At 40.7% G+C, this 15,825-nt stretch overlaps 1 protein-coding gene across 4 annotated transcripts in view; it reads right to left on the reverse strand.

Moving 5' to 3' along the window:
• Positions 1 to 15,825, reverse strand: part of RNF8 (ring finger protein 8) — an 81,980-nt gene that overhangs the window by 32,064 nt on the left and 34,091 nt on the right. The window contains exon 7 of one of the 4 annotated variants that reach the window (XM_061195098.1): positions 11,269 to 11,743. The exons of 2 other annotated variants lie outside the window; for them this stretch is intronic. In XM_061195098.1, coding sequence (XP_061051081.1) covers positions 11,615 to 11,743 — 129 coding nt within the window. In that variant the 3' untranslated portion in view covers positions 11,269 to 11,614. Of the gene's footprint in view, positions 1 to 11,268; positions 11,744 to 15,825 lie in introns of those variants that run through there. One more of the 4 variants, XM_061195097.1, reaches the window with a different exon arrangement.

Raw genomic sequence — 15,825 nt, forward strand, 5'->3', positions numbered from 1 at the left:
GGGGCTGGGAGCTGAGGCGCGGGCTTCGGTCGGATCTCAGGGAGAGGACTGGGGTTGGCTGCGTGAACACAGCCTGAAGGGTCTAGCGCACCACAACCAGCCGGGAGGGTGCACGAGAAAAAGTCTGCAGCTGCCGAAGAGGCAGGAGACTTTTTCTTGCCTCTTTGTTTCGCGGCGTGCAAGGAGAGGGGATTCAGAGCGCCACTTAAACGAACTCCAGAGACGGGCGCGAGCCGCGGCTATCAGCGCAGACCCCAGAGACGGGCATGAGACGCTAAGGCTGCTGCTGCCGCCACCAAACAGCCTGTGGGCGAGCACAGGTCATTCTCCACACCGCCCCTCCCGGGAGCCTGTGCAGCCCGCCACGGCCAGGCTCCCGTAATCCGGGGACAACTTCCCCGGGAGAGCGCACGGCGCGCCTCAGGCTGCTGCAACGTCACGCCGGCTTCTGCCGCCGCAGGCTCGCCCCGCCTCCTCCGTACCGCTCCCCCCCCCCCCCCCGGCCTGACTGAGCCAGAGCCCCCGAATCAGCTGCTCCTTTAACCCCGTTCTGTCTGGGCGGGGAACAGACGCCCTCAGGGGACCTACATGCAGAGGCGGGTCCAAATCCAAAGCTGAACCCCGGGAGCTGTACGAACAAAGAAGAGAAAGGGAAATCTCTCCCAGCAGCCTCAGAAGCAGCGGATTAAAGCTCCACAAACAACTTGATGTGCCTGCATCTGTTGAATACCTGAATAGACAACGAATCATCCCAAATTTAGGAGATGGACTTTGGGAGCAGGATATATTAACTTTTCCCCTTTTCCTTTTTTTTGTGAGTGTAGATGTGTATGCTTCTGGGTGAGATTTTGTCTGTATAGCTTTGCTCTCACCGTTAGTCCTAGGGTTAGGTCCGTCCGTTTTTTTTTTTTTTTTTTTTTGGCTTAAAAAATTTTTTTTTCCCTAATAAATGTTTTCTTAATAATTTTTTCCTTATTTTCTATTTTTAAAAAAATTTTTAATAAGTTTTTTCATATTTTTTATTTTAAAAAATTAAAAAAATTTTTTTTCTTAATAAATTTTTTCTAAATAAGTTTTTTCTTATTTTTAGTATAAAAAATTAATAAATCTATTTTTAAAAATTAAAAAAAATTTTTTTTCTTAATAAATTTACTCTTAATAATTTTTTTTCTTATTTTTTATTATAATTGCTTTATTTTATTTTATTTTATCCTCTTTTTTTCTTTCTTTCCATTTTTTCTCCCTTTTATTCTGAGCCGTGTGGATGAAAGGCTCTTGGTGCTCCAGCCAGGCATCAGGGCTGTGCCTCTGAGGTGGGAGAGCCAACTTCACGACACTGGTCCACAAGAGACCTCCCAGCTCCACGTAATACCAAACGGCGAAAATCTCTCACAGATCTCCATCTCAACATCAAGACCCAGCTTCACTCAATGACCAGCAAGCTACAGTGCTGGACACCCTATGCCAAACAACTAGCAAGAGAGGAACACAGCCCCATCCATTAACAGAGAGGCTGCCTAAAATCATAATAAGGCCACAGACACCCCAAAACACACCACCAGACGTGGACGAACCCACCAGAAAGACAACATCCAGCCTCATCCACCAGAACACAGGCACTAGTTCCCTCCACCAGGAAACCTACACAACCCACTGAACCAACCTTAGCCACTGGGGACAGATACCAAAAACAACGGGAACTACAAACCTGCAGCCTGTGAAAAGGAGACCCCAAACACAGTAAGATAAGCAAAATGAGAAGACAGAAAAACACACAGCAGATGAAGGAGCAGGGTCAAAACACACCAGACCTAACAAATGAAGAGGAAATAGGTAGTCTACCTGAAAAAGAATTCAGAATAATGATAGTAAGGATGATCCAAAGTCTTGGAAATAGAATAGACAAAATGCAAGAAACATTTAACAAGGATGTAGAAGAACTAAAGAGGAACCAAGAAACGACGACAAGCACAATAAATGAAATTAAAAATACTCTAGATGGGATCAATAGCAGAATAACTGAGGCAGAAGAACGGATAAGTGACCTGGAAGATAAAATGGTGGAAATAACTACTGCAGACCAGAATAAAGAAAAAAGAATGAAAAGAACTGAGGACAGTCTCAGAGACCTCTGGGACAACATTAAACGCACCAACATTCGAATTATAGGGGTCCCAGAAGAAGAAGAGAAAAAGAAAGGGACTGAGAAAATATTTGAAGAGATTATAGTTGAAAACTTCCCTAATATGGGAAAGGAAATAGTTAATCAAGTCCTGGAAGCACAGAGAGTCCCATACAGGATAAATCCAAGGAGAAACACACCAAGACACATATTAATCAAACTATCAAAAATTAAATATAAAGAAAACATATTAAAAGCAGCAAGGGAAAAACAACAGATAACACACAAGGGCATCCCCATAAGGTTAACAGCTGATCTTTCAGCAGAAACGCTGCAAGCCAGAAGGGAGTGGCAGGATATACTTAAAGTGATGAAGGAGAAAAACCTACAACCAAGATTACTCTACCCAGCAAGGATCTCATTCAGATTTGATGGAGAAATTAAAACCTTTACAGACAAGCAAAAGCTGAGAGAGTTCAGCACCACCAAACCAGCTTTACAACAAATGCTAAAGGAACTTCTCTAGGCAAGAAACACAAGAGAAGGAAAACACCTACAATAACAAACCCAAAACATTTAAGAAAATGGGAATAGGAACATACATATCGATAATTACCTTAAATGTAAATGGATTAAATGCTCCCACCAAAAGACACAGACTGGCTGAATGGATACAAAAACAAGACCCATATATATGCTGTCTACAAGAGACCCACTTCAGACCTAGAGACACATACAGACTGAAAGTGAGGGGATGGAAAAAGATATTCCATGCAAATGGAAATCAAAAGAAAGCTGGAGTAGCAATTCTCATATCAGACAAAATAGACTTTAAAATAAAGACAATTACAAGAGACAAAGACGGACACTATATAATGATCAAGGGATCGATCCAAGAGGAAGGTATAACAATTGTAAATATTTATGCACCCAACATAGGAGCACCTCAATACATAAGGCAAATACTAACAGCCATCAAAGGGGAAATCGACAGTAACACAATCATAGTAGGGGACTTTAACACCCCACTTTCACCAATGGACAGATCATCCAAAATGAAAATAAATAAGGAAACACAAGCTTTAAATGATACATTAAACAAGATGGACTTAATTGATATTTATAGGACATTCCACCCAAAAACAACAGAATACACATTTTTCTCAAGTGCTCATGGAACATTCTCCAGGATAGATCATATCTTGGGTCACAAATCAAGCCTTGGTAAATTTAAAAAAATTGAAATCGTATCAAGTATCTTTTCCGACCACAACGCTATGAGACTAGATATCAATTACAGGAAAAGATCTGTAAAAAATACAAACACATGGAGGCTACACAATACACTACTTAATAACGAAGTGATCACTGAAGAAATCAAAGGGGAAATCAAAAAATACCTAGAAACAAATGACAATGGAGACACGACGATCCAAAACCTATGGGATGCAGCAAAAGCAGTTCTAAGAGGGAAGTTTATAGCAATACAAGCCTATATCAAGAAACAGGAAACATCTCGAATAAACAACCTAACCTTGCACCTAAAGCAATTAGAGAAAGAAGAACAAAAAAACCCCAAAGCTAGCAGAAGGAAAGAAATCATAAAGATCAGATCAGAAATAAATGAAAAAGAAATGAAGGAAACAATAGCAAAAATCAATGAAACTAAAAGCTGGTTCTTTGAGAAGATAAACAAAATTGATAAACCATTAGCCAGACTCATCAAGAGAAAAAAGGAGAAGACTCAAATTAATAGAATTAGAAATGAAAAAGGAGAAGTAACCACTGACACTGCAGAAATACAAACGATCATAAGAGATTACTACAAGCAACTCTATGCTAATAAAATGGACAACCTGGAAGAAATGGACAGATTCTTAGAAATGCACAACCTGCCGAGACTGAACCAGGAAGAAATAGAAAATATGAACAGACCAATCACAAGCACTGAAATTGAAACTGTGATTAAAAATCTTCCAACACACAAAAGCCCAGGACCAGATGGCTTCACAGGCGAATTCTATCAAACATTTAGAGAAGAGCTAACACCTAGCCTTCTCAAACTCTTCCAAAATATTGCAGAGGGAGGAACACTCCCCAACTCATTCTACGAGGCCACCATCACCCTGATACCAAAACCAGGCAAAGATGTCACAAAGAAAGAAAACTACAGGCCAATATCACTGATGAACATAGATGCAAAAATCCTCAACAAAATACTAGCAAACAGAATCCAACAGCACATTAAAAGGATCATACACCATGATCAAGTGGGGTTTATTCCAGGAATGCAAGGATTCTTCAATATACGCAAATCAATCAACGTGATACATCATATTAACAAATTGAAGGAGAAAAACCATATGATCATCTCAATAGATGCAGAGAAAGCTTTCGACAAAATTCAACACCCATTTATGATAAAAGTCCTGCAGAAAGTAGGCATAGAGGGAACTTTCCTCAACATAATAAAGGCCGTATATGACAAACCCACAGCCAACATTGTCCTCAATGGTGAAAAACTGAAACCATTTCCACTAAGATCAGGAACAAGACAAGGTTGCCCACTCTCACCACTATTATTCAACATAGTTTTGGAAGTGTTAGCCACAGCAATCAGAGACGAAAAAGAAATAAAAGGAATCCAAATCGGAAAAGAAGAAGTAAAGCTGTCACTGTTTGCAGATGACATGATACTATACATAGAGAATCCAAAAGATGCTACCAGAAAACTACTAGAGCTAATCAATGAATTTGGTAAAGTAGCAGGATACAAAATTAATGCACAGAAATCTCTTGCATTCCTGTATACTAATGATGAAAAATCTGAAAGTGAAATTAAGAAAACACTCCCGTTTACCATTGCAACAAAAAGAATAAAATACCTAGGAATAAACCTACCTAAGGAGACAAAAGACCTGTATGCAGAAAATTATAGGACACTGATGAAAGAAATTAAAGATGATACAAATAGATGGAGAGATATACCATGTTCTTGGATTGGAAGAATCAACATTGTGAAAATGACTCTGCTACCCAAAGCAATCTACAGATTCAATGCAATCCCTATCAAACTACCACTGGCATTTTTCACAGAACTAGAACAAAAAATTTCACAATTTGTATGGAAACACAAAAGACCCCGAATAGCCAAAGCAATCTTGAGAACGAAAAATGGAGCTGGAGGAATCAGGCTCCCTGACTTCAGACTATATTACAAAGCTACAGTAATCAAGACAGTTTGGTACTGGCACAAAAACAGAAATATAGATCAATGGAACAGGATAGAAAGCCCAGAGATAAGCCCACGCACATATGGTCACCTTATCTTTGATAAAGGAGGCAAGCATATACAGTGGAGAAAAGACAGCCTCTTCAATAAGTGGTGCTGGGAAAATTGGACAGGTACATGTAAAAGTATGAAATTAGAACACTCCCTAACACCATACACAAAAATAAACTCAAAATGGATTAAAGACCTAAGTGTAAGGCCAGACACTATCAAACTCTTAGAGGAAAACATAGGCAGAACACTGTATGACATAAGTCACAGCAAGATCCTTTTTGACCCAGGTCCTAGAGAAATGGAACCTAATGAAACTTAAAAGCTTTTGCACAGCAAAGGAAACCATAAACAAGACCAAAAGACAACCCTCAGAATGGGAGAAAATATTTGCAAATGAAGCAACGGACAAAGGATTAATCTCCAAGATTTACAAGCAGCTCATGCAGCTCAATAACAAAAAAACAAACAACCCAATCCAAAAATGGGCAGAAGACCTAAATAGACATTTCTCCAAAGAAGAGATACAGATTGCCAACAGACACATGAAAGAATGCTCAACATCATTAATCATTAGAGAAATGCAAATCAAAACTACAATGAGGTATCATCTCACACCGGTCAGAATGGCCATCATCAAAAAATCTAGAAACAATAAATGCTGGAGAGGGTGTGGAGAAAAGGGAACACTCTTGCACTGTTGGTGGGAATGTAAATTGATACAGCCACTATGGAGAACAGTATGGAGGTTCCTTAAAAAACTAAAAATAGAACTACCATATGACCCAGCAATCCCACTACTGGGCATATACCCTGAGAAAACCATAATTCAGAAAGAGTCATGTACCAAAATATTCATTGCAGCTCTGTTTACAATAGCCAGGACATGGAAGCAACCTAGGTGTCCATCATCGGATGAATGGATAAAGAAGATGCGGCACATATATACAATGGAATATTACTCAGCCATAAAAAGAAACGAAATGGAGGTGTTTGTAATGAGGTGGATGGAGTTAGAGTCTGTCATACAGAGTGAAGTAAGTCAGAAAGAGAAAAACAAATACAGTATGCTAACACATATATATGGAATCTAAGGGAAAAAAAAAAAAAAAAAAAGAGGTCATGAAGAACCTAGTGGCAAGATGGGAATAAAGACACACACCTACTAGAGAATGGACTTGAGGATATGGGGAGGGGGAGGGGTGAGATGTGACAGGGTGAGAGAGTGTCATGGACATATATACACTACCAAATGTAAAATAGATAACTAGTGGGAAGCAGCCGCATAGCACAGGGAGATCAGCTCGGTGCTTTGTGACCACCTAGAGGGGTGGGATAGGGAGGGTGGGAGGGAGGGAGACGCAAGAGGGAAGAGATATGGCAACATATGTATATGTGTAACTGATTCACTTTGTGGTAAAGCAGAAGCTAGCACACCATTGTAAAGCAATTATACTTCAATAAAGATGTTTAAAAAAAAAAAAAAGGTATATATTCTGATATTTATTTAATAGGACTTTGTTTGAGAGCTGTATGAAGAAAAGAAAGAGTAAAAGGTTTAAAGCAACCTGGATCTTAAAAAAGGAAAACTGGAAAAACAAATTATGGTGCAAACACATAACGGAATAATAGGCAGCTGTAACAAAGAAAGAGGAAATTCCTTACGTTCTGACATGGAACAATCATCAAGATATAACTGAAAAAAAGCAAGGTACAAAATAGTGTACAGTTTGTTATCATTTGTGGAAAAGAAGGGAAAGAAGGCCTACATGTGTGTTTTTGCTAGTATAAACAGAGAAGATCTCTGGAAGGATATACAAGGAAACAGCAACACCTGTCACTTCTGTGCAGGGAAGTGTCACTGGGGGACAAAGATGACAGGCTTTTCTCTTTAGGTCCTTTTGTACCTTCTGATTTCAAAACATGTGGCCATACTGCCTACTCAAAAAATGTACCTCTGGTAGATGGAGAAAAAACAATTTACAAAATTCAACATCCATTTATGATAAAAACTCTTACCAGGGATTTCCCTGGCAGTCCAGTGGTTAAGACTCCACACTTCTACTGCAGGGGGCCCAGGTTCGATCCCTAGTCGGGGAACTAAGATTCCACATGCCACAGGGCGTGGCCAAAAAAAAAAAACTCTTACCAAATTGGGTAGAGAGGGAACATATCTCAACATAATAAAAGCTATTTATGAGAAACACATAGTCAATATAATACTCAATGAGGAAAAGCTGAAAGCATTCCTGCTAAAATCTGGAACAAGACAAGGATGCCCACTCTCACCTCCTATATTCAACATAGTACTGGAAGTCCTAGCCACAGCAATCAGACAAGAAAAAGAAATAAAAGGCATCCAAATTGGAAGGGAAGAGGTAAAACTGTCATCATATGCAGATGACATGATTCTATATATAGAAACCTCTAAAGACTGCACAAAAAATTTACTAGAACTTATAAATGAATTCAGCAAGGTAGCAGGATACAAGATTAACATACACAAATCGGTTGCATTTCTTTACACTAACAATGAAATATCAGAAACAGAATGTAAAAAAAAAACAATACCTTTCAAAATTGCACCCCAGAAAATAAAATACTTAGGAATAAACCGGATCAAGGAGGTGAAAGACTTATATGCTGAGAACTATAAAACATTAATAAAGAAAACTGAAGATGAATCAAAGAAATGGAAAGATATCTCATGCTCTTGGATTGAAAGAATTAATATTGTTAAAATGGCCATACTGCCCAAAGCAATCTACAGATTTAATGCAATCCCTATCAAATTACCCATGCCATTTTCCACAGAACTAGAGCAAATAATCCTAAAATTTATATGAAACCATAAAAGCCCAGAATTGTCAAAGCAATCCTGAAGAAAAAGAACAAAGCGGGAGGCATAATCTGCCCAGACTTCAGACAATACTACAAAGTTACAGTAATCAAAACAGCATGGTATTGGCACAAAAAGAGACATATGAGGCTCAGTGGAACAGAACAGAGACCCCAGAAATAAAGCTACACACCTACAGACAAAGGAGGCGAGAATATACAATGGGAAAAAGACAGTGTCTTCAGCAAGTGGTGTTGGGAAAGTTGGACAGTCACATGTAAATTGATGAAGTTAAAACACACCCTCTCACTATACACAAAAATAAACTCAAAATGGCTTAAAGACTTAACACATAACACCATAAAACACCTAGAAGAGATCATAGGCAAAACATTCTCTGACATAAATCGTACCAAAGTTTTCTTAGGTCAGTCTCCCAAGGCAATAGAAATAAAAACAAAAATAAACAAATGGGACCTAATCAAACTTACAAGCTTTTGCACAGCAAGGGAAACCATACACAAAACGAAAAGACAACCTACAGACTGGGAGAAAATATTTGCAAATGATGCAACCGACAAGGGCTTAATTTCCAAAATATACAAACAGCTTATATAATCCAACAACAAAAAAACAAAAAACCCAATCGAAAAATGGGCAGAAGACCTAGACATTTCTCCAACGAAGAAATACAAATGGCCAATAGGTATGTGAAAAGATGCTCAATGCCGCTAATTATTAGAGAAATGCAAATCAAAACTACAATGAGGTACCACCTCACACCGGTCAGAATGGCCATCATTAAAAACACTACAAATTACAGATGCTGGAGAGGCTGTGGAGAAAAGGGAAGCCTCGTACAATGTTGGTGGGAACGTAAGTTGGTGCAGCCACTATGGAAAACAGTATGCAGGTTCCTCAGAAAACTAAAAATAGAATTACCATATGATCTAGCAATCCCACTCCTGGGCATATATCCAGACAAAACTCCAATTCAAAAAGATACATGCACCCTTATGTTCATAGCAGCACTATTCACAATAGCTAAGACATGGAAACAACCTAAATGTCCACTCACAGATGAATGGATAAAGATGTGGTACATATATACAATGGAATACTATTCAGCCATAAAAAAGAACGAAATAATGCCATTTGCAGCAATATGGATGTAACTAGGGATTATCATACTAAGTGAAGTCAGTAAGAAAAAGACAAATACCATATGATATCACTTATATGTGGAATCTAAAATATGACATAAATGAACTTATACGAAAGAGAAACAGACTCACGGACATAGAGAACAGAGTTGTGGTTGCCAAGGGGGAAAGGGTTGGGAGAGGGATGGAGTGGGAGGTTGGGGTTAGCAGATGTAAGCTATCATATATAGAATGGATAAACAACAAGGTCCTACTGTATAGCACAGAGAACTATATTCAATATCCTATGATAAACCATAACGGAAAAGAATATTAAAAAAAGAATATATACAGGCTCTCCTGGTGGCACAGTGCTTAAGAATCTGCCTGCCAATGCAGGGGACACGGGTTCGAGCCCTGGCCCAGGAAGATCCCACATGTCACGGAGCAACTAAGTTCGTGCGCCACAACTTCTGCGCCTAAGCTCTAGAGCCTGCAAGTCACTACCGAGCCCACATGCCAAAACTACTGAAGCCTGCGCACCTAGAGCCCGTGCTCCGCAACAAGAGAAGCCATAAAATGAGAAGCCCGTGCACCGTAACTAGAGAAAGTCCGTGCACTGCAACAAAGACCCAACACGGCCAAAAATAAATAAATAAGTTTTTTTTTTTTAATTTATAAAGAAAAAAATATATATATGTATAACTGAATCACTTTGCTGTATAGCAGAAATTAACGACATTGTAAATCAACTGTACTTCAATTAAAAAAATTAAAAAACAAAAACAAACTGTCATGGCTGAGCAGAATCTTTGGAGTTGGTCTCTGGACACGAGTCCACCATCTCCCTAGATTGCCGACTTTTATTAAAGCACCTTTCCTTTCTTTAAAAAAAAAAAAAGTGTATCTGCACTCTTCTAAAAATTTATATATCCCATGCAACCGTATAAACAAAACATATGTATAGGGGAAACAGGAAACTGTTACATCAAGATGTAGTAATCTTTTCCTTCTTTTCTCTATTTCTCCAGAATTTTTTGATTTGGTTATAATGGCTATTTTTAAAGTATTATTTTCTATGTTTAACTTACTTCTTCCTTGACTACACCAGTATTTCAATCAGTAATCCATTGAGAAAGATGAAAATGAAGACTAGGGACGCCAGAATCCCAATATACACAGGATTCAACAAAGGAAAAACCTACCATCCCTATGAAACACATGGGGTATAAATAAAGAACTACAGAGAACTGTTCTCTAGGTAGGCAGTAAAAAGGGAGAGGAAAATACCTTTCCATCTGGAAGCAAATCATTGAATGACATAATGCACAACCAGTTTCCTACTAGAGCTCCTCATTTTAAATAACTACTCTTCAACTTCCTGTGTTTTCCTTCATTCTCATCACTGGTAACCAAGGATACCACAGATTTTCCTAAGCTCCTATTTCCCAAACATCAAACTAGTTTTCTTTGTTTAAAATGGGAAAGCATCAAAAGAGAAATGACTTTTAATTTTTTTAAAAAAGCATATCAAGTTCTCATAAAATCACTGCCCATGTTTTCTGACATTGGGTAAAATAGATTTGGAAACAACTTCAGAACCCCAGCTGAAAGAAGGAAATTCACTCCATCCCAAAACCAGGTAGCAGTGACTCATCTCTGGAATGAAAAGGAGACATACCAGTTGGGGGCTTAACAGAGCCCATCTGCTATGGCCATGATCTTGGCCTTGGCTTCTTAGGCTGACATGCACTTGAGTCTATCATCGGATACAGTCACCTTCTTAGTTGCAATTTATGAGCTGCCAGTGTTTACTTGTGAGACTGTCTGGGAGCTGGAAGGGAAGGAAGATAAATATACCAAAGCCCAGCTGAGCAACTGATAGGTTTTACATTTTATTTCCAGGAAATGACATTGTTTTCACAAAGAAGAGGTATGCCATCCTCTCAAATAGAGGCTGCCTTTGCCTTCAGGGGCAGCCATAGGGATACACCCAACCTTCCCAAAACAAATATCAACAGAGGTGCCTCTGAGGTACCAAAACAATAACAACAACAACAACAAATTTAAAAAGCACAAAAGAAATATATAACCAGTTCAGTGTAGTGAAGCAGAGTCTCTTAAGTACCCTGAAGCAGTCGGTGCTTCAGACAATGGTGGCAGCAAGGATGGCCAACATGGAGGCTCGTGACAGAGGATTCCTAACTCAGTCTCTGTCCCACGTGGCTCTATCCCATGCTCTGTCTCAGAGCGGCCCCAGACCTGTCCATAGAGAATCCTCCAGACCATCCCAAGTTCCCAATGCCTGGCAGTCTTTCAAATGCCCTTGGAGCACGGTCTTCAGGACAGTCTCTTTGCTTTGGAGAGAAAAAAAAAGAAAGAAATAAAGGAGGAGCCTGCACTTCCCTCCCCTGGCCTCCCTGCTGCCACCCTCAGTCTTTTCCCCACACAGCAGCCATGGTGAACCAAGAAAATAGACGGCAGATCATATCACTCTGCTCAAAGCCCACTCCTCACTTTGCCAGAGTAAAAGTCGAAGTCCTTCCAAAGGTCTATAAACCCCTATACAATTAGCCCCCTGCCCAACCTCCTGACCTCACTTTCTATTCCCCTTCCCATCGTTCACTCCACTCCAGCCACACCACCTCCTTGCTGTTCCTCCTATCCCCTCTGCCTAGGACACCCTTTCCCCAGATGGCAGCATGGCCACTGCCCACTGAGCTTCACTCAAATACCACCTGCTTCAGTGACTACCTTAACTACTCTATAAAAAACTGCCAACGCTCTCCTCATCACTCCCGACCCCTTCCTTGCTTAATTTTTCTCCATAGCACAAATCGCATCTAACTTATTAGATTTTCACTTCTCTTTCTATTCTTCATACCTAGAAGAGTGTCTGGCACAAAGCAGGCCTTCAATTAATATCTGTTGGAGGAAGGCAGGAATTACATACACAGCAACAGGCAGGGAGAGGTGCAAGTTTTTCCTCTGTCCAGAGAGAGGGGGGGTGCGAGGGGCTATTCACTGGCCTCTAGTGTTTTCCAATAGCTATGCTTCCTTGATCCCAGAGAAGCAGGGATCTTGGCTTACACCAAGGGCAATCTCAAGACCTTCCTTGAGATTAAGGTCTCGAATGCTTTGGTAGGCAGATTGAAAGTGTTAGTAAATTTATATACAAGGGAACAATAAGAGTTTTGGGGGAGATACACATCAAGGGATAAGGCAAGGAAGGACAGTAAGTGACAAAAGAAGAGAAGGGAAGGAAAAAGGGTGGGGCAAAAATGGGAGGTGGTGATGGAGGAATAAGAAAAAAAAGCTTCTATTAATAAGTCTAATTTTTGATCCCATGGTAATTTTGCAAAGCATGAATTTTTAAGTCAAATTTTTTAAAGAATCCAGTGTTATAAACTATTTGAGTGCATGCAGGTGGACACCCCAACCCATGCCAATCTTGCTGAGTGCCACTTTCTCTTAAACACTGTCCTATGCCAGGCAGGCATGCTGACTTCATGCACATGACCCCCTGGATTCTTGGGGCAATACTGGGTAGATTAAAAGTACTTGCTAACAAGTATTCTCTATGGATGAGGTCAACTTGGCAGACACTGTTACTGCTGCCATTCCCCACATAGTCCTTTACAAGGCTCTGTCTTTCAACAAGTGATGATGGGTAACACCAGGGAAAGCCTTCCACGTGGGCAGGCAGATACCCTCTTCAGAGACTGTGAGTTTCTCCTGGCCTGTGTCTGGATCACGCCCCTCCTAGCCTACAGGAAGCTGGCAAGAGCCACAGGCCATGTGATCTTACCTGGGCCAATCTTCCCAGAGACCACCAACCTCTGGAGGGACTTCTGTCTCAGATTCAGGAAAGCTATGGTTCATAAAGCTTTCTCCCCACCTCAGCACCCCTGAAGGCCAAGACACACTCCCACCAGTAGCCTCGGCTCAATATTATAGTATCAAGGGAGCTGGGAAGTGCAGTTTGAAAAAGCCCCTGTACTGAAAATCACTGTTCTAAAGGACCAACAAGATTTTATTTCTAGATAATCTGTTTTTTTCTTTTCTGAGCACAACCCAAAGAAACTGCTAGGGAAAGCTTAAAGTGAGAATGTTAACACTCTTGTCAACCAACCAACACTTAATGAGAACAGAACAAATGGGAATGGGGGAGCAGTTGACAGAAGACTCTGCTCCAGCACCTCCCCAGCTCCAGAGGGAGACCCTCCATAGCAGATGTCACAAAATGTCTTCTCTTCAGGAAAATCTCACGTCAATATCCCCGCGAGCCACAGTTACTCATGCGACAAGCACTTACTCAACATTCGTTATCTGCCCCAGGTCCAGGGCACCCTTTCTCCAAACACAGGATCTGGCATCCTAACACTCTCCTCCTCTCCTCTGGATAATCTGGCCTCCCAGACTTTACAAAGGATCTATGGCTAATCAGTCATGAGGCATTACTCCTCCCGTGCGGATATGGGCCTTGAAGACAACAACCAGCCGAGGAGGCCTGGAGTGGGGCTGCTCTCGGTGGAATCAGAGGCCCGTGCTGCCACAGACGGGCAGGTCCTTCTCTCTGAACTCGGGATCAGAGCAAACGCTGCCCAGGAGGAAAATGGCCCTGCCAGTGTCAGAACTGTGACAATTACAGGCTTGCCAATTCTAGTTCCCAGATCCTACATTTGGTCCTTTAAAAATTCCCATGCACTGGGGATTAAACCAGCTTTAAACTGGCAAAGAAGGTTGGTATTTGAACTGAGAATTTTCTCTAAACTCCACACTGCAGCCCAATGAAGCTGCTGATGGCTCTGGCACATTTTCCTAAATCGGGCCTCAGAACCTTCTGTCTGTCTCTAGAGAAAACCTCAAAGCTGCACTCACTGAGATAACTGCAGAAACTGAGACTGGTGCCAGAACTGCTCTCAGCCAGTGAGTGGGACAGAGAGGCTGATTCGGTTTACTGTGTTGGCTCCTAGTGTTACTAAAAAGGCAGCAAGGCACCGGATTTAACCTCTGCAGGGAAAAGAGGGGTCTGATATTATCTACTCTGTGGTATTAACTCTGTGTGAGGAGAGTCAGAGATGAATTTAGGACACAGGGCCCTTCTTTCCTTTTCCAGTGGCTGCATGCATCTACCATGCTTGGACTTCTGAGAAGAAACCTGGACAGTGGGCTGGCTGAAGAAAGTACATATGGGTGTGTGGAGAAAAGGGAACCCTCCTGCACTGTTGGTGAGAATGTAAACTGGTACAACCACTATGGAGAACAGTATGGAGGTTCCTCAGAAAACTAAATATAGAGCTACCACACAACCCAACCCAACAATTCCACTTCTGGGTATTTAACCAAAGAAAATGAAAACATTAACTCAAAAAGATAAATCCATGCCCAATGTTCACTGCAGCATTATTGGCAATAGCTAAGATATGGAAGCAACTTAGGTGCCCATCGATAGATGAATGAATAAAGAAAATGTGGTATATATATATACAAGGGACTATTTCTCAGCTATAAAAAAGAATGAGATCCTCCCATTTGCAGCAACATGGATGGACCTAGAGTGTATTATGCTAAATGAAATAAGTCAGACAGAGAAAGACAAATACAATATGATTTCACTTAAATCTGGACTCTAAAAAACAAAACAAATGAGCAAACATAACAAAACAGAAATAGACTCATAAATACAAAGAACAATATGGTGGTTGCCAGAAGGGAGAGGGATGGGGGAATGGGTGAAACAGGTGAAGGGAATTAACTTCCACTTATAAAATAAATTAAGTCACGGGGATGTAATGTACCACATAGGGAATACAGTCAGTAATATTGTAATCACTTTGTATGGTGACAGATGGTAACTAGACTTATTATGGTGATCATTCTATAATGCATAAAAATGCCAAGTCACTATGTAGTACATCTAAAACTCATACAACACTGTAAATCAATTATACTTCAAAGAAAAAAATAAAAACAAGAATAACCCCCAAAAAACAAAAAGAGAAAGTACATGGGTGTCCCCACCCACACAGAGACCCAGCAAACTTCAGCTCAAAGGCTGACCTTGGTCAAATCTGGGTTCCCAGGTCAGTGTTCCTCTCAGAAAGGGAAGAGAGAAGAAAACAGAAGGCATTCACAACACCTCAGTAGACATTTCCTAAGCCTTGGCTGTCCTCATGCTCCTCTGGCACTGTGTAGACATGTCTTGTTTGGGCCACCAAAGGGGGCACTGCTAGGAACAGGTCACTGCTTCTCATGCCTCTGTGCTTATGCTAATTCCTCTGCTTGGAAAGCTACGTCCCTAGGGAACCCTTAGGACTCAGTTCAAATGGCACTTCTTCTGTGAAGCTTGCTCCCATACCTCCACCCGTCCAGGCTGAATTGACTGTCCTCTCCTCTGCAATTTTCCAGCACCCTATTATGGAACTTGTCACATTAC

Source organism: Eubalaena glacialis, chromosome 7 (assembly GCF_028564815.1).
Source record: "Eubalaena glacialis isolate mEubGla1 chromosome 7, mEubGla1.1.hap2.+ XY, whole genome shotgun sequence".
In the NCBI taxonomy this organism is placed as follows: Eukaryota; Metazoa; Chordata; class Mammalia; order Artiodactyla; family Balaenidae; genus Eubalaena; species Eubalaena glacialis.